Source organism: Centruroides vittatus, unplaced genomic scaffold, assembly GCF_030686945.1.
Source record: "Centruroides vittatus isolate TY-2023 unplaced genomic scaffold, ASM3068694v2 contig_970, whole genome shotgun sequence".
NCBI lineage: Eukaryota > Metazoa > Arthropoda > Arachnida > Scorpiones > Buthidae > Centruroides > Centruroides vittatus.
The window spans coordinates 177886-203982 of NW_027122643.1; the positions used below are offsets into that span (position 1 = coordinate 177886).

General features: G+C 29.8%; 7 protein-coding genes across 7 annotated transcripts in view; all 7 read left to right on the forward strand.

Annotated features, from left to right (window-relative positions):
- The window catches only part of LOC136985467 (hemicentin-1-like), a 130687-nt gene that overhangs the window by 100443 nt on the left and 4147 nt on the right, over window positions 1-26097 (forward strand). The window contains exons 88-101 of the mRNA XM_067282756.1: window positions 23-228; window positions 340-415; window positions 11498-11779; window positions 11892-12011; window positions 12088-12243; window positions 12797-13075; window positions 13167-13286; window positions 13358-13507; window positions 13987-14070; window positions 14145-14435; window positions 14509-14628; window positions 14706-14873; window positions 25452-25599; window positions 25714-25862. Coding sequence (XP_067138857.1) covers window positions 23-228; window positions 340-415; window positions 11498-11779; window positions 11892-12011; window positions 12088-12243; window positions 12797-13075; window positions 13167-13286; window positions 13358-13507; window positions 13987-14070; window positions 14145-14435; window positions 14509-14628; window positions 14706-14873; window positions 25452-25599; window positions 25714-25862 — 2349 coding nt within the window. The remainder of the gene's footprint in view (window positions 1-22; window positions 229-339; window positions 416-11497; window positions 11780-11891; window positions 12012-12087; window positions 12244-12796; window positions 13076-13166; window positions 13287-13357; window positions 13508-13986; window positions 14071-14144; window positions 14436-14508; window positions 14629-14705; window positions 14874-25451; window positions 25600-25713; window positions 25863-26097) is intronic.
- LOC136985461 (neurotrimin-like) lies at window positions 14906-15842 on the forward strand. The gene is made up of 2 exons (XM_067282750.1): window positions 14906-15380; window positions 15476-15842. The coding sequence occupies exons 1-2, from the start codon at window positions 15311-15313 to the stop codon at window positions 15760-15762; spliced, it is 357 nt and encodes a 118-aa protein (XP_067138851.1). The 5' UTR covers window positions 14906-15310; the 3' UTR covers window positions 15763-15842.
- Window positions 16165-17288, forward strand: LOC136985458 (palladin-like). Its single transcript, XM_067282746.1, has 3 exons — window positions 16165-16515; window positions 16591-16869; window positions 16941-17288. The coding sequence occupies exons 1-3, from the start codon at window positions 16440-16442 to the stop codon at window positions 17072-17074; spliced, it is 489 nt and encodes a 162-aa protein (XP_067138847.1). The 5' UTR covers window positions 16165-16439; the 3' UTR covers window positions 17075-17288.
- On the forward strand, window positions 17306-18536 carry LOC136985456 (cell adhesion molecule Dscam2-like). Its single transcript, XM_067282744.1, has 3 exons — window positions 17306-17758; window positions 17841-18122; window positions 18253-18536. Exons 1-3 carry the CDS (start codon window positions 17689-17691, stop codon window positions 18417-18419), a joined length of 519 nt encoding a protein of 172 aa, XP_067138845.1. The 5' UTR covers window positions 17306-17688; the 3' UTR covers window positions 18420-18536.
- On the forward strand, window positions 18607-20444 carry LOC136985445 (cell adhesion molecule Dscam1-like). Its single transcript, XM_067282733.1, has 5 exons — window positions 18607-18958; window positions 19044-19325; window positions 19412-19531; window positions 19609-19761; window positions 20307-20444. Exons 1-5 carry the CDS (start codon window positions 18898-18900, stop codon window positions 20390-20392), a joined length of 702 nt encoding a protein of 233 aa, XP_067138834.1. The 5' UTR covers window positions 18607-18897; the 3' UTR covers window positions 20393-20444.
- LOC136985442 (limbic system-associated membrane protein-like) lies at window positions 20197-22337 on the forward strand. Its single transcript, XM_067282730.1, has 5 exons — window positions 20197-20705; window positions 20844-21128; window positions 21472-21591; window positions 21669-21818; window positions 22186-22337. The coding sequence occupies exons 1-5, from the start codon at window positions 20630-20632 to the stop codon at window positions 22335-22337; spliced, it is 783 nt and encodes a 260-aa protein (XP_067138831.1). The 5' UTR covers window positions 20197-20629.
- On the forward strand, window positions 22355-24444 carry LOC136985439 (cell adhesion molecule Dscam2-like). The gene is made up of 4 exons (XM_067282727.1): window positions 22355-22455; window positions 22718-23215; window positions 23310-23474; window positions 23963-24444. The coding sequence occupies exons 1-4, from the start codon at window positions 22389-22391 to the stop codon at window positions 24244-24246; spliced, it is 1014 nt and encodes a 337-aa protein (XP_067138828.1). The 5' UTR covers window positions 22355-22388; the 3' UTR covers window positions 24247-24444.

A 26097-nucleotide genomic window follows, 5' to 3' on the forward strand; every position in this document is an offset into this window, starting at 1 on the left:
GTAAATAAAATCTCACTTTTAGGCTTAATGGAAGATAAACAATCTAACTATGGAGGTACGATACAAAGATACGTTGATGTAGAAAAAAATCGTCCCCTTGTAAATAACGAATGTTCCATGTCTTCACTTTATCCAGCACCTTATGCCACTATTCCCATGAGAGATGATCCAGATGGAGATTTTGCCAAAAGTGGTATGGATCATGAAATGAAAACATTTGTACAGCAAGTAAGTTCGTATAGCATTAATACTAAATGATAACTTTTAGCATATTTCATTTTTACACTTTATTAAAAAATAATTTATCTAAGTTTTAATACAAGTATTATTTTAATTCAGAATCACATCGAACGACCAATACCACCTCCTAGACCTAGTTCTCTAAAGAAGAAAGTTGATCTTCATTTATATGATAGTCCTCAATAAGATTTGATGTTTAGCATAATCGAGCTAAAAGAGACAATAGAAAAAATAGTGTCTGGTGTTGTCGCTGTTATCATGAAAACAAAAAGATTTTGGATACTCATTTTTCATATTTTATGATATGCATTCTGATAAATATAGGAGTTTTTGGTGGAAAATGTCATGTTTAATGCTATCGCTTGAATTGCATAATTCATGCGGGTGAGTAATTAATGTTGTTATGCATGTACATCGATTTTTAAACTGAAATAGAAAAGAAATATCTACCATGTTTTTCAATTTGAAATCAAATGGAACTTCTAAAAATTAGAACAATATTCTTATTGGAAATATATACAAAATAATCATGTTATTTGGATCTTTTTTAATATGCTATTGAGAATTAGCGTTTCTTCGTTTTATTATAATCAAACTAAAAATTTAATACAATACTTAAAACATAAATTGGACTTCCTCATTAAACATATCGATTTATTTAATATTGTTGTATAAAATCGATTTACTGAATTGTTACTGAACTATAATGATTGAATTCGTTGATAAAAAGAGGAATAGAATCTAAATGCATTTTAATGATAGAAATAACAAATATAACTATTTGAGTAATATTTTATAATTTTAATATTTTAATTTTTACGAATTTTTACATTGTATACTTTTAAAGCTATAAGTAGGTTTATCCTACATTTAAAACAGAAACATAATTTAACTAATTAGGGAATCAAAATTGTTTCAAAACAACCACATAATTCTTAAGAACATGTTATGAAATTTAAACAATCATATGCAGGTTTATATATCATTGTTTGTACTTTAAATTTTTATTGTGTTTTTTTAAATTTTAATGAATTTTGTAAATATACAAAAATATTTATATTACGGCCAGCTACATAATCATTTTTATGTGAATATTTATATTCAATTTTACTGCTTATATTTAACTGAAAAATTTATTTTGAAACGAATGTATTTGCAGTTTCCAATAAACGTATTTGTCACAATTATTTTCATAATTTATTTTTAATAAAAATCACATAATGTAATTTATTACGTATTTAATTTGTGAGATTTAAAACTTTAAAATTATAAATATAAAATTAAATTAAGTAAATTATAAAATATTTCACGCGATATAAATTTAGGAGCCACTGTTCACATAAATAAATTTATATTGTAAAAGTAGGGCCTACATCTAGCATTCACTTTTAAAATTTCGAAAATTTTATAAATAAATACTTCTCTGAATAAAAATCAAGAAACCAGAACCGACAGACTGGCGACTAAAAACAATTGAAGGATATGACAGGAAATACTAATGATTCAAATTGCAAGAAAGATTAACTCTCATCGAGTCCCTTGGTGACTTAAAGGGTACTGGTATGTCATGACCGGGCTCACATAGTACAATAATTGCACATAATAACTTATATCAATAAATTTCGATTTCTGGAATCGGATCAACAAATTGAAATTATATGATGAACAGGGATTATAATAAGAAGAAAAGCAATTCCGAACATTTCGTTCCCTGAAGTCATTAGTCGAATTATGCATCTGGGCAGTAGTTGAAAGTGATTCAACCACACATGAATTTTGTGCAATTAATTTTCATTTGACAGTATTGTAGATCCAAAATGATGCTTTGCCTACAATCACCTCATGCTTCTCTGCATAATCTCCTATAACGCGTGACTTATGAAAAACTCGGTATATAAACAATATATCTATATGTTAGTATATATTCTTTTTTTTTTTCTAAACATAACTTGTATGTTATAATTGCATTATAATTAAAGTTGATTATAATAAACCCTCGTACTCACTGCTTATTTATTCATTTTCTTATTCATTAAACTAGAGAAAAGCTGACAGCTTGCTGCACATAAAAGGTCGATGGTGACAGAAAAATCTATTTACAAGTTTACTTTTTTGTTTGCTATGTTTGTACCGAATTTAAGTTTATTTTTGTTTTTATACTTTATTATTATTTTGTTTATTATGCTTAGTATGAAGAGTTCGGTTACAGACGATACATTTTACATTTTCGACTCACTATGCATAATTTCACTTGAACTACTATCTTCTGAAAAACGTCTAAAAATCATTTCTATCATAACTATAGTAACTCTATTGACAACTCTAACTGAATTTAAGAATTGTCCTCTTAATTAAATTATAACATGAAAAGTGTTAAAGAAAGTATCAGTAATTTTATTTACTGAAAATAAAGTTTTCAAATACTGTTCGGCAGTGAAAAATGAAAATGAACGGGCAATTATTTATTGTGACAATGTAACAATTCCGCGCTACAATTTTTAATCATATTTTTAATTTATTTAATTTAAAATATAAACTCTCCACCTGAAATTAATAGTACATAGTTTGCCCCTGTACATCATACTTTTCCTTTACCAATAGGTCATCTATCTAACATCTTCCAGGGGAAGTTTTAATTTGAAATAACGTTACTTCCAGTTTGCATCGAAAGTTCGGATATAGTTAATCGAGACCTTCTGCCCCTAAGGTTTCCATATCTGGTCTCGGATTTCATTTATCTAATTCCGTTCTCCAGATTAAGGAAAGACTGACTGACACACGAACGGGTGGATGTCAGTGGGGAATTATAGGTCTACAATTTTTTCAAAATTGCAGCCCAAATAGAAGGAGCCATATGATGTAACGTCATTTTATCAAGACATATAAATTAAAGAGAATAAATTTGAAAAACTGTGATCTAGTTTCTCACGAGATGTCGATAAGAAACTTGCCTACACCACAGTTTTTCAATTTCGAGATCCACGAGATAGCTTTCCAGTTTATAAATGAGTATTTTCAACTATTTTTTCTTATACTGGTAAATGCTAGTTTTAAAAATGTGGATTTAAATGAAACAACTGTTAACAGTCATTGTGAAATCATACTAAAGGGACCTTACACTTGTGTTTCAAAATTTTCTTCAAGCCAATTTTTATTAGTCCGTCTGGGATGATTTTTTTTCACGAAAACATCAACACATTTATGATGCATAATGGAAAATGTGATAATGATATCGACTGAAATATCCATGAAACATCGTGATTATTCAAATCAAATAGCTCTAGGAAGGAGAATCTTTTGCAGCCGTAATATATTGCTGATGAAAATGAGAAATACAATAAATTAGCTCTTCTAACTTATTTAAATCTACTGATGCATATATGTAAATACATATGATCATATGTGGATAAAATTATTAAGTAATTTGTCGGCTTATGTCTATCAATTTCATATTGGTTTGCTACTTTGAGAGATCACAATCAACTGCTACAAACACTTGGAGTTCGGCAATAAATTAATGTTATTTATCTGGTGAAATCTCAGCGGTTCTATAAGGAATTCTGTGATGCATAGCAGTTGCTAGAGCTGGTAGAGGCTACTGCAGCTCCGTGGATTTTCGAATGGATGAGGTGTCGAATATATCAGTCACCGCATCTCAATTTCCGATCAATCGGAACGTTGGGCTTTAAAGGCATATGGGTTCGAGTGAGTTCGAGAATATTCAGGTGGAAGAAACTCAACCAATGATGAACCACACTCTAGTCGCCCTGCCGTTACAACTTCTGAAAACTGTGACACGATTACCAGTGTGTGTAAAAAACATGCTAGACAAACATTTGTTGCCTGCGATTCGTGAACGGCGTCTCAATTTTGCCGGCAAAAATTTTGCTACGCACTGGGATAATGCTCCGCCGCACAGAGCTCAAGTCGTCCGAAATTTTCTGATAGAAAAGGCCATCGAAATCTTGCCGCACCCTCTGTACTCACTAGATCTGGCCCCGAGCGACGTTTGGCTTTATGCAAACTGAAGGATTCACTCGATGCTACGCATTAAGGAGGATGTACACATGCGGCGCGGCAAGGAAAAGCGGGTGTCGCAAACGCATCTTCACCGCGCGGCGGCACAACCATACAAGCGGCAATCCGCTTACATTTCGGCGCATGCGTTTAGTATTCAAGATGGCGAACGATACCGACACTGCCGCTGTCCACGTGTTTACAAATTTTGTTTTGTATGGCTTACTTTATTTAGATAGGAGATTTTGTCCAAGATTCGAACGAAGATTTTGGATTACAGATATTTTCTTGGATCAATAAAGAACTGGTGTACAAAATACGCATATTTCACGATTAAGATCTCTCCATAAAGAATACTATTTCGAGTAAGATTCGGTTGTTTTGTTCTTTGAATTAAATAATATATAATTATTTGTGTAGAATTAGGGTTAAATTTATTATCCTTTCCTCTTTATTCTGATGTTTGTTATCTCGGTTATCTTTTGCGGCACGAGAAAAGCAGCACAAAATCGACTTCTGCGGCGAGAAAAAGTGATGTCATTCTGCCGCTTTTCCCTGCCGCGCCGCATGTGTGCATCCTCCTTTATTCGTCATGATATGCTCTTGGTAGTTCAGTTTTCCAGTGGTTCCGAAGGACTGCAGAAAACGAGTTCTCACAGTGCTTTGACAAGTGGTTAAAGATATGCCAAGTATATCTAAAGACAGGGATTATGTCGAAAAGTGACATCAAAAGTTTTCTTCAGAACTGACTGGCTGAGAAGTTATGGCTAAACAGTACGTAATTCTGGTATTCACCTTGTATATATTTCTAAAATGTTCTACCCAAGACCACATTCACACGTAAAAGCATTAGAATCTGAGAATAAAATTTAGATTTTACGGATAGTTTGCAATTCATCCGCAAAAACTAGATTTTATTCATTAATGCGAAAAACCAGAAAAAAAAAAAAACATAACTCATGAAGAAATTTGATTAGGGAAAATGTACACTACAAGTGATATGGGTTCAGTTGCTTCTGTTGATAGATTTGTTCATACGATTAGATTTCATACACATACATAAATGTTAAAGTAAGCGATTAATTAGATTTACGAAACAAAAGATGGACATTTATCCCAGAAGCGGATTATGATCCAAGTGAGCAAGGCCCGGGCTCCAAGAAGAAAATTTATATAGAATGGAAATTTTTTCTGAACCTTTACTCATTAAAAATGAAATTATTATATAATTAATATAATTTGATTTGTTGCAAATCCAATACATACAAAATAAATTAAATGCAAGTAGTAATAATTAAATTTTGCAATTTTAACGCAATGTTGTGTTATTGTGCCTAGTGCATAAAAATTATTAGGCAGAGTACATACAATCTTCTCAGTGACTTTGGTGGTCACTGCAAAACCGGTGGATATTTAGTCTAGCATTATCTGTAACATTATTATAGTGTGATTATTAAAGGCACGTTTACGTTTACTCTCTACTGTATATTTGTTGTTCTAGCGTTGAACATTTTTAGAAGCATAATCATCTAAATATATTATTATCAATTAGAAAAATCATCATTACGTATTTTGCTTTTGCATATTCAGATATAAATCTGCGTATACAAAAGCAAAATTACATAATAATAAATTATTGTATAAGCTTAACGGAATTTAATTTAATTTTTAATTCATACTAATTCTTAGATATTATATAGAGGCGGCGCATATTTCAGGCTCTGTAGGCAGCAGATTTCTAATCCAATCCGATCAATTTTTACACTCCACAATCATCTAACATTTATTATTAGGATATCGCGCGACTTTGTCGTATCGCGACAGAATTGAGGCACGCTTAGTCGCTTCAGAGAGCGCGGACATTGTCGCTTTAACCCTACTGTATATTAAAAACGAAATCATGACTTTTATTTTTTACATTTAAAAGGACCGTCGTTACATTTTTATATTCTTCATCGCAATTACTGGAAATGGTAAAGTTTTATCAAAATCGGCCCGTCAAATGCTGAAATCGAACGCAATTTTGTAAGCTACATAGAAGAGGCTTCGCTAACACTTCCGCATCAATAGAATCATTTGATAGAATACCACAAAAGAATTGACAGAACCACGCAGAAGAAATAAAAAAAAGACATAAAAATGTGTCTTTGAAGAAGCTGTGGAAAGAAAAAAAATCGTAAAGGTCGTATGCTTCACTGCCCGATCGAGAATTCTAGATTTGATGAGTTAAATAAGATGATACTGATGACAATGACTGCATGATCTAGACCAGGATTAGGCTCTGGAGCTGAAATTGGCTCTTTAATTAATTAAAACAATTGCTGGTAATCTACGAATGATCTGGAGCTCTAGTCTGCTGTGTGAGATACTTGCCAAATACGACTCGTGATGTCTGATGGGACAGGTGTGTCATCATCTCGCTAGAACACTTCTCAATGTAGTTAAGTCTACAGTGCGAGAAGTGACTTTCCGAGTGTCATGTGATAATCCGTTACATTCGACTCTTCTCGCCTTATCACTACAACTCTCATGGCCACTCGCTAACCTAACCACCGGTCTTTCTAGATGATTTCTTTCTCATCAATGCTTTTTGTTACACATTACCTTTGAAATCATTCTGTCTATGAAAAAAGTTTCATAAATTAAATTATTTGTTTGTAGACTATTGACTGACATGTTATATTTTCATTTGATACGAACACACTTTTAATATAACTTTTTAATTTAATTTTTAAGTGTGCTTACCAAAGATTTATTCGCACACTACAACAGTTTTTTTCATTATTCACATAGTTTTTCTGAGTTCTCTATTAAATATTTCAATATTTAAAATTCTATGATGTATATTAATGTTAGAGATTAATCAGTTTAATTTTAACTAGCAAATATAATGTTCCAATAAGCTATATTTTTACTGATCTACCACACACACACACACACAGGTAAATGCTGTAACTAAATTTAATAGACTATAGGCCTAATATAAAAAAATCGTACTAATTTCCCTATAATTAACTAATTTGTTATATTAAAACTGCCGATTACATTATTTAGTTATTATTTAAAACAAAAAATATGGTCTATCTTTACTTTTCTCTATTTATCTGCGGTTTTAGAAGACCAATGTCATCGACGTTCAGTAAAATATTGAAATGCTCCCATAATTTGACCAATCTTTTGCTGTAAATGAGATATCAAATTTTCCAGATATACTTTTATGTTCGTCCAAAAAATTAATCGCTAGTTCGAGCTGAACCGCCGTTATTAGTTACTCCACCATATTACTAAACAACTCCACTTGCAACTCCTTCGGTTTGTATCGTGCTTTCCTATTGGCTAAATAAATGCGGAAGTTATTTGGCCTAAAACAGGCAACTTTATAAAGTCACTGTCCCTGTCATCGAACGGAATTGTAAACTAGTTGATGTTCGACTTCAATTTACGACGTGATGTCATGAAATGTCGTCCGACAACTTCCTCACATTGCAGATTAGAGTTCCTAGAACGGCAGTTGCAACATCTGTGGGCAAATCTATCGCAGGATAGTATACTGTGCATGTATACCCCCCGATTATATCGCCACATGTATCCAGGAAAGAGAAATTTTACGACTTACTGTATGCATTCGAATAGACCGATTGTAAATCTACTTTTTAAAATCCGTTTGGGGTATAGATTTATTCAAGCCTGTGAGACTATTTGAATTTTTTCAAAATCAGTTTTTGTATGTGTTGGTGTGAGCGACCCCACGGATCGTTAAATGAAACAAAAAAAAATTTTTAAAAAGTAAACACAGACAAGAAATGTGACACATTACACAATTACAATATTGAATGGGGTGTTCATAATAATCTGTAGTTTGAAAAATATGATTCGAATAAACACCCACATGGGTGTATTCAAGTACCGTGGGATTAATTTTTGTTTTTATGGATGTAAGTTTATTTCAGCCTATGAAGTAATTTAAATCTGTGGGTCTAATCCAACAATGCTACTAAAGTTTCCATTGTTAGACAGGAAGTTGTCCCTTTGCTATAATACTGTAATCACTTATTACCATTACTTCATTACGTTTCCATTAACAAAAGTTTTATTCGATTTTAAAGCGTCCTTCTTGGTGCATAATTTTTGTTTTTGTTTTTTTTTCATAAATGAATGTATATCTATTGAACAGAATAGAAATAGCCCACCAGTAACCCAGTAGATAAAAAACTGGTAGCTGGTCGCGAATTCGCGCCTGTTTACGTGGAATTTTCGGGTTTTCTTCGCGTTTGTAACACCTAAATAGAGACAATTCTCTATAGAAAGTCCTCCCCTCTTGGAAGATCGCCCAGATCGCCTTATCCTATCAAAATTGAACCAGAATAGAAGAAGCATTTATTATTTCGGTTAATTATATTAACAATATACGAACAATTTGAATTTTCAACAATAACCGATTTGATAAATATTATATCGTATTGACCACATTAAAATTGAAGAAAAAAAAGTACTAAGGCGAATGTTTTCATGTATATAGAACAGAAGTTTGCGAGTTATCATAATTTTATATGAATAACACTTTCTGTAATTTAACAATGATAATACAACACAAAACAAAACATTAAAGAAGTATTATAATTTAATACATTTTTACAAAAATAAATTAAAATATAACGAACAATTATTTATTGTGACGTCGTTACAATGCCGGACTGCAATTTTTAATCATATTTTAAATTTATTTAATTTAAAAATATATTTTCAATACTTCATACTTTTCCTTTAACAATAGAGTCGTGCCGGTCATCTATCTAACACCTTCCAGGGAGAAGTTTTAAATTAAAACAACGTTACTTCCAATTTGCGTAAGAAGTTCGTATATAGTTAATGGGGGTCTCCTATCCTGCCGTAAGGACTGTCGCCACTTTTCATAGGTAGTCTAGTCGAAAGGTCATTTCCCATATGTCATCTAAGCTCTTCGATCTCTATGAGTCAGACCTTATCATATGGACGGAACTAAAGCCTGTTATACAAATCATAGCTTGTTGGTTTGAAGTAAAATATCAAATCAATTTTTGAAAATCTTAAAAATCTAACAGAAATGATTACATTTACAAATAACGATTGCCTTTATTTGATGAATTAGTATCTAGTTTCTCAAATAAATAAAAGTAACCTTTAGATCTAGGATCTAATTTATTCAAATAAATGTCTAAATAAATATATTTATAACAAGAATAGTAGAAACAAACATTTTGATATACTGATTTAATAGTAAAACTTTCCAAAGTTTCATTACTGAAGATAACATTATTCTAATCCTGCAAAAGGAATGAATTCTATATTCGTCAAATCTAAATATGTAGTTGTACACAGAATGGTCCATAAGTCGGGTGCCATTGGGTTTAACTTTGAATTATATTTAAGTTTTTTTTTTTTCTTTTCTTTTCAGATTGAATGACGGGCAACTAATGGAGGAATGAGTACAGCTGGTGTTCATGTTTGGAACTCGTACATGTATACTCGGCCACATACTCTTGCCGAATTAAAGAATGCGATAACAAACAATGTCATAATAGGCCTATCCTGCGTGTCATATCATCCTATCAAGCCTGAATACAGGCCGGCATAAAAGCTGATCGGGTAAATTTGAACACTTACAAGACCTATGAGAATAACCCTATAGTGCGCCACTTATGGACCAACCTGTAGAAATGTAATTCCTCCATTAACGCGTTTCTTGAATTAACACTGTTTATAAATTCATAACATGTTTGAAATAGCGGCAGTGTTATTTTTGATGATAAATTCATATTTTCAAGCTACCAGCACATTCGGTAAAGAGTTCCAATAACAATGAACGTCTAACAAACAGGAATGCTATATAGCCAAATTTACCGCTAATTTCTCTAAACTGACCGAAGATAAATTGATTGCCACGGCCAAACCGGTTTGACGAATTTCGGCCGTATTTCATGAAATTATCATTTTTTGATAATTTAATATTTTTGAATAAAAATTGCCGCAGTATTTTACTGCAAAAATAAATTAATATTTATAATGCATTAAATTAAGTAAAAATTAAGCTCAGAGCTCTATAATTTCATTTTTTTTACTACTGCAGTATGGTACCAATTGCAATTTCAAAATTATTATCTAAATTAATATCCGAGTCAAAATCTTAAATAGTGTTTAGATTCTGACTTTCTGATCCTGAGATTGAATAATAGCGTTCAAATTTGTCAAAATATTAAGAAAGCAATAAGCGGCTACGAAAGATATACTCTGAAAAAGATATAAAGGAGGAAAAATGATAATCCAAACTATCCTTTCTAAATATTAGTATGCGCGAATAAGCCTAATTTTTCAAGTTTGTTTAAATACAATATAAACATATTGTTCTAAGCTCTTTAATGACTTTATAGATAAGCCTATTGCATATGTTCTTATGCTTTGATATAGATAATTTTAAAAATATATCTTAAAAAGTTAGTAAACATTTTAAAAGTCTCGGGCTTAATTACATTAACTTATATTGATTATATTATTCGATTAGTGCTATTTCGATTAACCCACCATTTTCGTGAGCTTATATTAACTTTGTTAATCGGTATATGTAATATCATATATTTAAACTAATGTAATAATGATATATTCGGAACATCAAAGATTTAATTTACTCATAAATTAATCAATATTAAATCTAAGAAAGAAAAATAAACCAATAGTGTCACAACTCCTAACGCATGCGATACAGGAACATAAAATTCTTCCGGAGAAAAAAACTAAAAGATAAAAATACTAATATACAATAGTTTCCATTTAAAATTATATTTGCATATAGTAAATTCCAATTTTTTTTTGAAAAATTAAATTATATAGAAAGACCTAGTCATAATTTAATTTTAAAACGAACAAATATCTTAAAATTGCAATTGGTATCATACTGCAGTGGTATAATTTTTTTGCAAATTTGTTTCAATTTTTGAGCGTTGAGAGGCGCTTTCGACTGACGGGGCTTTGTTAGAATGCTGAGAACGCCATTTTATCAGGAGTAATGTATTAGCAGTTCAGCGATGTGTTTTGTTTCCTACTAAGTTAATTTTAACAATTATGGAATATGAACTATGGATATTTATAAATATCTTTACTCTGTTTTGCTGCAAAGTTCAAAGCAATGGTAGGTTCTTTACGTGAGTTTCAAATTAAAATTTTGAATTTTAAACTTCGCATCGTAAAAGATGATTTTATACGACAGAATCTCCGAAAATTCAACCTTTCAACTTCCCTCATCATATTCGAGTTGGACAAAAAGCTTTAGTTACGTGTCTAGTTTTATTTTCTGACGAATCTTTATCCTTTACATGGACAAAAGATGGAAAAGCTGTACCTGATAATTCTGAAATACGCATAAAACATGAAAAAGATTATTCCGTTATTATTGTCGATCCGGTTAAAATACAGAGTCAAGGAAACTATACTTGTAAGGTGAATGGCAATTTCGGAAGTGATGCCTACACTACAGAACTTTTCGTTGAAGGTAAGACATTTCTGTAATCTACAGAAATATTTCTTTCGTGTTCAATTAAAGCTAATAAATTAATACAATGCGTTAAATATCAAGTATATAATTTATGCATGAAATTTCCCAGATGCACCCACATGGAGAGAAGAACCACAAGACCAAATCGCAATTTTAGGTAACGAATTAGAATTACGTTGTAAAGCTAATGGCTCTCCTAAACCTCAAATATTATGGAAAAAACTTAAAAGTAAGATTATATTTTTTAATATTCATAATAAATTATGTATTCAACGTTGCTTATTTTTATATAATGTGATGTGTAGAAATGGGTGGTCATACTGTACTTCACAATAACAGTTACTCTGAAAGCATATTAAAAATTGAAAAAGTATCGCAAGATCACGAAGGAATTTACGAATGTGAAGCGCAGAATGGAATTGAACCGAATATCAGAAAACTCGTTAACATCACTATCCGTGGTAAATTTATTACTTAATTTAAAGTAATTTTTTAAATTTTCAATAACATATAGTATATTTGCTGTAATTTTATATTGTTGAACTATGGTGTAGTTAATACTGAAACAACACTGGCTATCGTAGTAATTTAAAGATTAGGACTATAAGTTTTATGATTTAGCTAGTATTTATGCTATATTTATGATTTCGAACATTGGGTGGCGCTGTTTTCTTGATTTTAACTCCACTTCAAAGTCGCCATTATAACAAAGCCTGTGTTTTCATGTGTGCTTACATGCTAGATAAAAGATGAAAATGTGCTGAAATGTCTGTTTCTATTGAAAAGTGTGTTTAATAGTGAAAATAATTCTCATAACGGATTATGAATATGCTTTTATTATCGATATTCAAGTGCTCTTGTGTAATAATACAAGCATCTTTAGTCCTCGTTATAGCAACATTGTCTGAAGGTAAGATAAATTTTTTAATGTAAATTCTATTTTTAGAACTTGTAAAATGTAATAAAAATTTATATATATATAATGATTTCGACATAATTTTTATTTATTTGTAGATCCTCTTAAAATTGAGCCTTTTAATTTTCGAAGAGTTCCAATAGGTGAAACAACAACTGCTTTATGTGCAGTAACATCAAAAACTAAACATGTCTCATTTACTTGGCTAAAAAATGGTGAAACGATTAATAAGTCGGATGAAATAAAAATAAAACACGATTTAGATTATTCTGTTATAAAAATTGATTCAGTGAAACTAGATAGTAGAGGTAATTACACTTGTGTGGTGAGAAGTGGAACGCATATAAATTCTTTTACAGCGCAACTTGAAGTTGAAGGTTTGATTTGTTTCATTTCTTTGACATAAGATTTAACAGAAAACATTTTAAAAAGTATTTAATCATGCATATACCATAAATGATGTTTCAGCTTCTCCATCATGGTTAGAGGAACCTTTTGATATAACCAATATGTTAGGTGAACCAATGCACTTACATTGCAGAGCTTCTGGTTCACCCGAACCTAAAATTATCTGGAGACGATTTGAAGGTATGTTTAAATGATAAATTATATTAATGTCTTATATAATATACGAATTTTTAAACATTTATAATTTTAAGATAATACCAATAGCAAGCTTTTATCTTCAAACAAAAATGGCTCTGTTCTGATCAAAGAGACAAATGAAAAAGACCAAGGAATATACCAGTGCGAAGCCGACAATGGAATTATGCCTTCAATCAAAAAAAATATCAGTGTTAAAATATATGGTAAGAAAAATTTACATTACAATGAACTATGGCAATATACAAAAATATAAACCTTATGTAGTACATAATACAGTTAAAAGTGTTATGTTTATGTATGTGAGTCTCATAAATATTTCTCGATGAAGCTTTAGATTTGGAATATCTGATTAAAATGCATAAATATATTGTTGTGTTTTATAACTTATGATGCCTAAAGTGGTATACAATATAACTTTGAGTTTATGCAATTACGTTACTTTTCTACAAAAAATTATTTAAGAAAAATACATTGTGTTGGATATCGTCGTATTTTCTAACAATTAGCTTACTATTTTGTGCGATGAGTGGCGCTTCGAGTCGTTTTTTAGTTTGTTCAGAAATCGCCATTGTGCTTCACGATTATTTAAGGTTTTATGTTCTCAGATCTTGGAATGTTTTAGATGTGTTTTAAACATACTTTTGTCAGATGAATGCATTAAGAATTTAGAACAAATTATTAGGGATAATGATCTGCACAGAAGCAATTGCAAATTCCGGTTTCATCTTTCTAATGTTGTTGTCATTCAAGAGAGCTGTGGGTGAAGGTAAGTTCGCAGAATTTATACAATTTTAAACTGAAGTAATCGCTTTGAATAATCTATAGACAGAAAATTTCTTTAAACAACAGATCCTCCAAAAATTGAACCATTTAACTTTCAACGACGTGTTCCCATTGGTGAAAAAACTATTGCTACTTGTTTAGTTGTGTCATCCAATGGACCATTAACATTTAAATGGTTGAAAGATGGTGAAACAATGATAGAAAATACAAACATAAGAATAAAACAAGAAAAAGATTACTCAATCATGGTCATTGAACATGCTGTTACAGATAATCAGGGAAATTACACGTGTGTGGTAACAAATAATTTTGGGAGTGACAGCTATACCGCTCAGCTTCTTGTCGAAGGTTTGATTTGAATATCTTAAATACATTAACGTATCTATATATTTATATCATGTCTTTGCATTTTATTATATAGCCCCTCCTCAATGGGCTGAAGAACCGAAAGATGCAATTATGATAGCAGGGGAGACTGTTAGTATTCATTGCCAAGCTACAGGATCGCCAAAACCCTTGGTAACCTGGAAAAAACTCGAAGGTGATACAAAGTTTCGTATAATGGATAGAGTTAAAATTTTCATTTGAAATTAATTGGCTGAAATACAAATACACTAGGAAAAACTCCAAAAAATATTTTAAACGGAAAATTGACGCCAATTTCTGTAGACAATGGTACATTAATATTCAAAAATGCTTCTGCCGAGTTATCTGGTTTATATGAATGTGAAGCCAGCAATAGTATTGGACAGGCTATAAAAAAGACAATCGAGCTAACTGTTAAGGGTAGGAAATACAGTATTATATATTTTATATTTAAGTTAACAATTATTTAATTGTAGACAATAATTTCTTATAAATAATAACAAATTTTGTGAAGTGCCCTATATTCGTATAATAAAGTATATATTTTTTCTTTAAACTCATACTTTTATATACACTATTATGAAATGAATAAATACTCGTGTATTATAAATCATTTAAAATCATAAGTGTATTGTGTTTTGGTTATGATTCGAGAAAACACCGTTGTATGGCGCACGATATGCACACTGATGACTGTACCTAACATAAGCTAAACACTTAACTTTAATGGTAACATTACTTAACTCCTTTTAAATAAGAACATTAGCCTGATTTTAAGTTTTCAATGCATACTTTAATATTGCTACGTTCTACATATTATATTCTGCCTTTGGATTATTAAGAAATAAGTAGTAACTATGGAGTTGAAGTATTTGATAAGATGGACGACTCTCACAACACTTTTTGTTCTAGTTGCAAGTAGCAATGGTGAGTAGAAAGTTTGCATATCTTTAGCATTAATCGTCGTATAATAATTATTTTTATAATATAACGGAATGGAATTATTATTTTGTTTTTAACAGATGTACCAAAAGTTGAGCCATTTAACTTCCAAAGACGATATCCTGTTGGCCATAAGGCTATAGCAACTTGCACAAGTTTATCGCCAAAATCTTTATCGTTTACGTGGCTAAAAAACGGTAAAGAATTGACACAGTCTTCTGAAATTCGAATAAAAAATGATAAAGAGTATTCTGTTATAATAATTGATCCTATAGAAGTTCACAGTCAAGGAAATTATACCTGTGTTGTTAGCAATGATTTTGGTAAAGATAGTTTTACAGCTGAGTTACTTGTAGAAGGTAAATGATATTACATATTTATTATTCATATCATTCATATTACTATGATAATTCATTAAAATATACTTTATCATATTTAATTTTTTAAAATATATTTGTACTTCTAAATATGTCAATCATTCTTATATATATGAAATAGCTTCGCCGCAATGGATAGAGGAACCTACAGATGAAACAGCAATTTTAGGAAGTTATGTTTCAGTCAATTGCCAAGCTAGTGGTTCGCCAAAACCAAAAATTACCTGGAGGAAAATCGAAAAATCAAAATCTAAAAATTTACAATCATCTAATGGTACACTTAATATTGATCATATTATGGATACAGATGCAGGATTATATGAATGTTTGGCGAATAATGAAGTAGAGCCAAAAATTTCTAAAATCATTCAACTATCAGTCCATGGTAAGATAATTGATATAGTTTATACATATATACGGTAGATTTTACTTTCTGTTTAGTAAAAGACGTTATTAATATGATTACGATAATTACAAGCAAGTTTATTATGCAATATTTTGCGAATGTTGTTTCAATAAATATCCGCTATGAGGTGCTTTCACTACTACTATCAGTCTCCATGTTGACAATAGGCAAATGCATAGTGAGGAGTGAAGTGTGTAAATGATAGTTTTAGCGAATGGAAATTAATTTGGTTATCTGTGCACCGACCAATATAATCTGAACATGAAATTATCTATTATGTCAGAAGCTTATTGTTTATGTACGTTCATAGTATTCGCCTGTGTGGTGGTTGGACAGGGTGAGTTGTTATCAATATTTCGCTATTTGCATAAAAAAACGTATTTTCTATAGCTAGAGATGTTTTCATTTCTAGATATTCCAAAAATACAACCTTTTAGCTTTCTTCGTCGAATTCCCATCGGAGACAAAGCATCGGTAACGTGTACGGTTTCTAGTACTAGTACAGTAACATTTTCCTGGCTACACAATGGAATTAGTGTTTCTGATGTAAAAAACATTAGAATCAGAGACGGAACAGACTATACTTTGCTTATTATAGACCCAGTTGATATTGTTAACGAAGGAAATTACACGTGTATAGCAACTAGCAAAGAAGGTGGTTCTAGTTACACAACACATTTACAAGTCGAAGGTGAGACAAAAGTTTACCATTTACATAAGAATACTCCACAACTATATTACAAAATTTATATAAATTTATAGCTCCTCCTGTATGGGTTGAAGAACCGAAAGATGCTTCAGTTATTTTAGGAAATCCTCTAAAAATTAAATGTGAAGCTAGTGGTTCTCCAATTCCACAAATAGTGTGGAAAAAAATGGAGGGTAAAATATTTTAATTTTCTGTTCTAGATTTTTGCTATTCTAGAAAAAAACTGCGGTTTTTAAACTTTCTAATAATATAATTCTATTAAAAAGGCTCTAGATTAAAAAATTTAACTAATAACGGAACATTGTGGAAAGAAAAAGTTACAGATGATGATGCAGGACTTTATGAATGCGAGGCAGAAAATGGAATAAATGGAAAAATATCGAAAAAAATTATTGTCGAGATTCATGGTAAGGTTTATTTTGAAATAAACCAGACATAAAAGTGTAATAAACGTTGAAGAATAAGCATAATTGATAAATCATTTTGTGTGTGTTAAAAAACTAATCATGATTAACATAATTAGACTTATACATAATAAATATAAGTACATTATTACATGCATACATTATCTGTAGATTTAATTCGAAGACATTTCTTAAATTCGTGAGAAATTTGAGCTGCAGTTTCTAGACGATGTGTGGCGCTTTGAGTGCAGTAAATCTAGTCATTCTTCACGAGTTAAATACAGTGTTCGCCATTAATTGAAAATTTTCTAATTTACTTACTGTTTTTCGAATTGTTATGTGCGATAAAATATTACGAGTGTAAATTTTATAATTTCTGATCATGTAAGCAGCGGTAATGTGTGTAAAAATGAACATCTTTCGTTATTTATTTGTTGCTGTTAGTTTTTCAGTGATAATGGCAGAAGGTAAGTGATTTTTCATATCGTTTCATATTATGTCAGCAAAAATTAACGTAATTTTCAAAGAGAATTATTCAATATTTTCCAGAAATACCCAAAATTAAGCCATTTTCATTTCAAGGGAAAGTAACAGTAGGTGATAAAACAATAGCGACTTGTTTAGTTACAACTACTACAGGATCCTTACAGTTTATATGGTTGAAAGATGGCCATGATATTGAATCTATGAAAGAAGTAAAGGTAAAAAATGAAAAACACTATTCTTTTATTTTAATTGATCCTGTATTAATAACAAGCAAAGGAAATTATACATGCATTGTAAGCAACGATTTAGGTAAAGATAGCTACACAACTGAACTTCAAGTCGAAGGTAAGAATTTGGTAACCAATAGTTTCTCGTTTATAATTTTTATACGAATATCTTTTAAATAATTATTTATAAATATGAAATTATTTAAATGAGAATAATATATTGATCAAAATATGCGATAAATTTCTAGATTCTCCTAAATGGATTGAAGAACCAAGTGATACTTCTGCTATCCTTGATTCTTCTATATCATTGATATGCAATGCATCTGGTTCTCCAAAGCCACGAATTACATGGGAAAAGTTTACAGGTCCGAATTTAAATATTTATACTAGATTATTTAATAAAATATTTTAAAATATTAGTAAAAATATATTACAGACAGTTCAAAAAAAGAAAAGAAATATTTATCTGAAAATCAGACTTTAATTTTGACAAAAATAAAAGCTGATGATGCTGGAGAATATTTATGTACTGTGGATAATAAAGTAGATCCGAATCTTCAGAAAACTGTCACAATCATTGTCAAGGGTAAGCTTAATAAACTTTTGGTTTTGAAAACAGGTTTGTGAAAATATTAATGCATCGAAAATATCATATTATTTATTTTCGTTGTTCATGTATCGTTAAAACAAAGTTTTAAGCAAACAGTGTTTCTGAAAATTGACATTGTGTGGCGCTTGGGAGCGATTTTCTACACAAAGCAATCGCCATATTTTATCTTACACATTACAGATAAGTTCGCTGCAAAAACTCTCTTGATATAAATTATGCCATTAAGAAATAACGAGTGATTCAGTTATGAAGAAGACAGAGTTTTGAGTGTTTTTAAAAAATGTTTCCCGTATTAGTACTGGTTCTCTTAATATCTTTCTTAGAAGTCGGCAGGTGTACAGGTTAGTTTACTAAATGTGAGAAATTCATAAAAATATATTCATATTGGTTTATTGCATTTTATAAGCTTAAACGTTTTAAATAAAGGATTGGATTCTCCTCGGATAAGGCCTTTCGGCGTCCAAGGAAGGATTCCAGTAAACGAAAAGGCAGCATTAACGTGCATTTCTGCAGGAAATTCTTTAGAATTTAAATGGCTTTTTAATGGCAAAGACATCAGTAATTCATCAACTGTTCGAATAAAACACGAACATGATTATTCGACAATTATAATAGATCCTGTGAGAATGAATACGGAAGGAAATTACACTTGTATAGCAAAAAATTCTGTAGGAGTAGATAGTTTTACAACTGAACTACTAGTGGAAGGTAAGTAAGGTTAATTTGAATTTATCAATTATATATTGTATTTGAAAATTTCTTACGGTTAGATATAATATGAAAGCATGTTTCAGCACCACCTCAATGGATAGAAGAACCTCAAGATACAACTGTCATTTTGGAAAATTCCGTAATAATCAAATGCTCAGCAATCGGTTCACCTGTACCAAATGTCACTTGGAGAAAGATCAGTGGTTGGTGGATTTCGTGCCAGGTGTTTTATGATTCTGGAATTTTAAAAGCTATAACTAGATCTAACGTTTCATTTTAGCTGACAACAAGAAAACTGCAAGCATACATATTTCTGAGAATGGGACATTACATTTTAATGCAATTAAGAAAGCAGATTCTGGTACCTACGAGTGTGAAGCCAATAATGGTATTAATCCATCGATTAAAAAGCAGGTCATAATTAAGGTCCAAGGTGAGATTTCTCAATGTTTCCAATTAATATCTCAAAATAGTGTAAGACAAATAAGGAATCTATGCAGTAAAACACGATTTTGAAAAAACTTGTTTTATATCTTTATTTAAACGTAAGCCCGGTAATTTCGCAAAAAGGTATCATCTTTTACTAAATGCTCATTTACAAAAAAATTATATTATCTAAAAAGTAAATAAACATGCCACATAAAATCAACAAAATGATAATCGTGGAATTACACAGCCCACAACTTTTGGTTTCTAATGATCTGGACTATCTGAATAACTGCTAATTTTTGAAAAGAATGCAAAAAGCAAGAAAATCATGAAATACATAATTATTTATGATTCAAAACATTATAAAACTTATTTCAAATTCCACGAGATGACAATTAAATATATCCATCGTACATTTCTTTTCATATTTACCGTACGCATAAAACATAACAGTAAAACGAAAACTACTTCTATACGTACCAAGTAATTACAGTTTTTGTATATAATTTTTATAGTAAATAAATATTTTATGAAAATTTGATTTTCCAGAATTATTTGCTTCAAGAACTTCCCTTCAAGGTTGCTCCCTTCATATGTTATATTTTCAATGGATAGTTATTTATAAAATCGTTTAAAACAAAATTACCAAAAACTCATTTATGAAATAGAAAGCTTTCGCTTTTAACCGAGCGTGGCGCTGAGTAAACAAAATGAAAGTTTCGATGAGAATAGTCGCTCGCCATCTTTATAGATGAGAGCTGTTTAGATCAAAAACTCTCCCCATGTGGAACTTTAAAGAGATCACATTTGGTCCATAAAGAGATGATTTTATCCATTGTACTCATCAAAACATAATACTGCTGTTGAAAAAAATGCTTCACAATTTATCTTATATGCTGCTTTATTTGCTCCTATTAGTCGTTTCATGGATACCTTTAGAAGCACAAGGTAAGTGTAAATTTATTATTATATTTTTCATTTTAGTTACTATTGCTTCAATAACAACTTTAAAATTACAACTTAAATTTGGCAAAGTTTAGCTTTTATATATAACTTTTTTATTAATATAATTCGAATTTCTTCCAGATTTACCAAAAATAAAACCATTTAGTTTCAATGGTAGAGTTAAAGAAGGAGAAAAAGCTTTAACAACATGTTTGGTCGTTTCCAACAGTGATCATTTAACATTTTCTTGGTTAAAGAATGGAGTTGAAATAACAGATACTACAGCAGATATCAGAATAAAATATGGACCAGATTATTCTTTAGTCATTATAGATCCTGTTCAAGTTAACAGTGAAGGAAATTACACGTGCATAGTTAATAGTAAAGTTGGTTCAAGCAGTTACGTTGCAGAACTTCTCGTAGAAGGTACTGTTATAAATACGTTTATCTTATTATATGTAATTTGCAATTTATAAAACAAATTAAGGATAATTTAAAATTATAAGAATATTTTATAATAATAATGTTTTTAATTAAGATAATTTTGTAATAGAGATTTTATTCGTATTTTATCTTACTTTTCCTACTAATTTAGATTTTAAAAAGCTATTTTCAGTTAGTTTGTTATTAGACTACTTAGAAAATGGAATTATTTACCTGTTAATCATTCTAATGTCTTTCAACTTCATATAAATACAGTAAAGTTATATTTATACAGTAAACAAAAAAAAAAAAAAATAAATAAAATAAAACACATTTAATGTTTTAGCTGCTCCCACTTGGAATGAAGAACCAAAAGACGAAAATGTAATAATTGGAGAAACTTTAACACTAAAATGTAATGCTAAAGGATCTCCATTACCCCGAATAACATGGAAGAAAATTAAAAGTAAGCAATAAAGCAAATTAGTTTCTATTACTATTAATTTCGAATTTAATCGATTATTATGCATTTTTATTCTACAGAATCATCTAAAGATCTAACACCTATTATGACTACAAATGGGACTATTATTATAACAAATATAACAGAAAAAGATGGAGGTGTTTATCAATGTGAAGCCTCTAATAATGTAGAACCGAATCTAATAAAACAGATACACATAACGGTATATGGTGAGTTGCAATAAAATAGTTTTACAAATATAAGTCAGTTTTACTAACTAAAAATACCTTCCAAATGATGAAACGTGATAACTTTTATATTAATTAAATAATTTTAGTAAATCAAAATTTTTAAAAATTAAATAAAATAAGCTTTAAAGTATTCTCGCTATATGATATTAATAGCTTGTTAAAGCTGTAATTACAATACCTTTAATTAATAAGATATTAAATATGATTAAAAATAAAACCCGAAACTGGAATACTGCGAATATGAAGTTTAATAGTATTATATACGAAATTTTAATCGTAGTGTCGCAAGAAAAGCATTTAAATGTGGGAAAAGAAATAAAACTCGATTAAATAATTATATCACTAGGATTTTCGCAGCAAAGAAATTACAAAATTAATTCTCAGCTACAAACGCTGTGTGGCGCTCTATCAAGTCAAGACTTGTCTTTTTATGTAGTAGAAGCCTGCGACTATATACACAAAGTTGAATTTTTACTTATTTCTTATACATTTATATAAAACGATACGACCCGAATATCGTTTTTGGATGCTTTAGATTTATCTGGATTTATGATGATACAGAAAATATTACTTGTATGTGGAGTATTATTACTACGAGAAAAGTCTAATGGAGAAGGTAAGCCGCACCAAGTTTATATATATTTTCTTTATATATAATGTAACTTTCTTTAAGAAAATCAGTTTAATTAACTTAATAGATTTACTTATAAAAATAAATAACTGTAATAATAATATAGGCGCATTTTATGAATTAGATTTAAATATAAACTTGTTAATTGCATGCGATTTACTAGTATTTTGCTAAACTTACACACTAAATCATTTTAAAGGGTAAATATTATGCCGAAATTTCATATATTCACTAAATATTTATTTAGTTTCAGATTTGCCTGTTATAAAACCATTTAATTTCCAAGGAAGAGTACCATTACAACAAAAAGCAACTGCTATGTGTTTTGTTTTGTCATCAAGTGGACCATTTAAATTCCAGTGGTCTAAAGACGGCAAACCAATATCTGATATAAATGAAGCTAAAATAAATGATAATAAAGAATATTCTGTTATCATCATCGATCCCGTAAAATTAACTAGTGAAGGAAATTACACGTGTACCGTTAGTAATCCTTCTGGTAGTAGCAGTTACACTGCAAATTTTCTCGTTGCTGGTAAGATTTTATACACTAATAACTACTTATTTACACTTCTAACATCATTAAAGTATAATTATTTCAATAATAATCTGTTTATTACCTTAGCATCACCCCAATGGCAAGAAGAACCACAAGATGTATCTTCTATCAAAGGTGTTTTAATCACAATTCACTGTTCTGTTACGGGTTCACCAACGCCTAATATTACCTGGAAAAAGATTTCGAGTTAGTGAAAATAAATTAGCATACGAATTAATCTGTTATTAATAAGTTTGTTTTTATTAGCTCAACATAAGTATTATATTATTACTTCTTTCAGATCCATCTAGAGAAATAATAGAAGAGGTATCTAAGGATCGCGTACTTGCTAATGGTACATTGATCATAGAAGAAATTTCAGAAAAAGATGCTGGCATTTACGAATGCGAAGCAGACAATGGTATCCAACCAAATATTAAGAAACGCATTACAATAAAAATTTACGGTATGTAATCGATAAGTAGATTCAAAATAAATTATTTATAAATATATAACGTATTTTATTTTTATGTTTGATATTATTATTATAAAACTAAGAGTAAAAGTGAGTGTACATAAAAAGCAAAATCTTTGTTTGCTTGTTATGACGAGACGAGGCGCTATAACCGTGTATTGATGTTAACTGTCGCCATGTTTTCTATATCGGCTAAGAATCCAATTATTGTTAATGGCAGAACATTACACATGTCTTCCGGAAAATCTCTTACTAATGTAGATGTATTTAGCGTGGAACAAGTTAAAATTTCGATATTTTCTCACTAATAACGCATTCGAAATGCACACACTCTCCTGGATGTGCTTTGTTCTTGTCTGTCGTCAGCTGCTCTATGCCGAAGGTAACTATATCACATTTACTTGATAAATGTTTAAGTATTGTTTATTTCACAACGTACCATATATACTTGCTAAATAAGTATTATAATGTATTTATAGTTAATATAGAACCCTTCACTTTTCCAAAGAGAGTACTAGTTGGACAAAAAACAACTGCCACTTGTCTTGTATCATCTGTTAAATCTACATCCATAACGTTTACTTGGTTAAGAAATGGAAAAGAAATTTTAAAATCTCAAGAAATTAGAGTTAAAAATGGCAATGACTTTTCTTTAATTATAATAGACCCAGTTAAGGTAGAGAGTGGTGGCAATTACACTTGTAGTGTAAGTGACGGTCACACAAAAACATCATTTACATCGTATCTGAATATTGAAGGTTAGTAGTGTATAAAAAAAATTTATATTATTACTAATTAAAAATACGCCTTATGTGCTTTTTCCTAGCTCCCCCAATTTGGCAAACAGAACCCGAAGATTCATTTGCTATTTTCGGGGAAAATGCTAATTTACATTGTAGTGCTGCTGGTTCACCTGAACCTAAAATTTCTTGGAAAAAAGGAAAAGGTAATTACGAGTTAATCGTTTTTGCGTTATATGTAAAAGAAAATTCCTCTATTTTATATTTTAGGAATTTTGAAGGAGTTAAATATCGTCAAGAAAGGAGATATATTGCAAAATGGTACTTTATTATTAAAGAATATCACTGAAATAGATGGTGGAATATATGAATGTATTGCTGATAATGGAGTTGAACCAACGTTGAAAAAGACAATTATGCTCACTGTTAATGGTAAGATAAAAGAGATTTAATTAAAACTATATCAAGTATGAAAAAATTTCGCAACTATATGACTTATGTCACGAAACAATTATACTGTTTTTAAAAATATTGAAAATCCTTAATGACATGGAAAACGATATAAATTGTAACATATCATTAATAAGAGGTAAGAAACTTAATAATAATTTTTTTTAATATTTAATATTTTAGGACAAAAAATAATAATCTAATAATTGATGTATGCTACTATTTTCCAGATAATTTTGAAAGTTATAAAACAGAAAAATGTAAACAAACAGATAATAAATAAATTAGCGTCTGTTTTGAAAGATTGTAAAACTAATTAGTACATTATTAAAACATGGTAAAATGTAGAGAAGTAATAAAAGTTCATTTGTAAACTGATATCATGATCTTGTTTTTAACGATTGTTACTTAATTTTTAACTTCGTTAAGTGTTCATTAGTGTCCGCCCGTCACAATTACTGAAAGATTTTACTAAAGTTTTTTATTTTAATATTTTATGATGGAATATTAAAAGAAAAACTTTTAATTCAATTCAGTTTTTATACTGATTTTATCATAAAAACTATAATTTTATATTCATAAGTATGAATATAAAGTTACTTATGGCTTTCATATATTAAACACACTTTTAACCGTCAGGTATGATCATTTTAATAACGACTATTTTATTTTATTATTATATTTTTAAAATCTTAAAAATAAATCAATGCTACGGTAGCCTAGTGTTATCTATTATTTCGTTGAACTTTTATTTAATAAAATTTAATACTTTTATTAGTTCCTGCCAGATTTGAAGAAAAATTTACAGTTATTACTGCCAGAAAAGGAGAAAGTTCCAAAATAAGATGTGAGGCCATAGGTGACCAACCAGTTTCCATTGTATGGTCAAAAGAAGATATTAAGTTAAACAAAGCAGGAGGAACGAGGTAAATGTAAAAATTTTTAAATAATTATAAAATATAGCCTAAAATTAGTTATTAAAAGAATATCATTATTTTCCAAACTATTTTTTAAATATAGATTTAACTCGTTCGTTTTAGGTACGAAATTTTCGAGACACTTTTGCCTAAAGGCATGGTGTCAGAGTTAATTATTCGCTCGTCAGACCGCGAAGACGGAGCGTTGTACACCTGTGTTACTGAGAATCAATATGGTCATGACCAAAGAAAGATCAGATTATTAGTTATGGGTGAGTTGACTTTTATTTGAAGATTACATAATACGGAGAGTCGATTGCATCAACCAATTAAATGATTATCGTTTAATGAATAATTTTTATATTAACTTTACAAATTTATATTTTATAATTACGTCACATAAATTTCTAAATTTAAAAAAAAAAGTTTTTAAAATAAATTTTACATTACATTTAATGCAATAATTTTTATTGGAATTACATTAAAATAAGAATTTATGCTACAAAT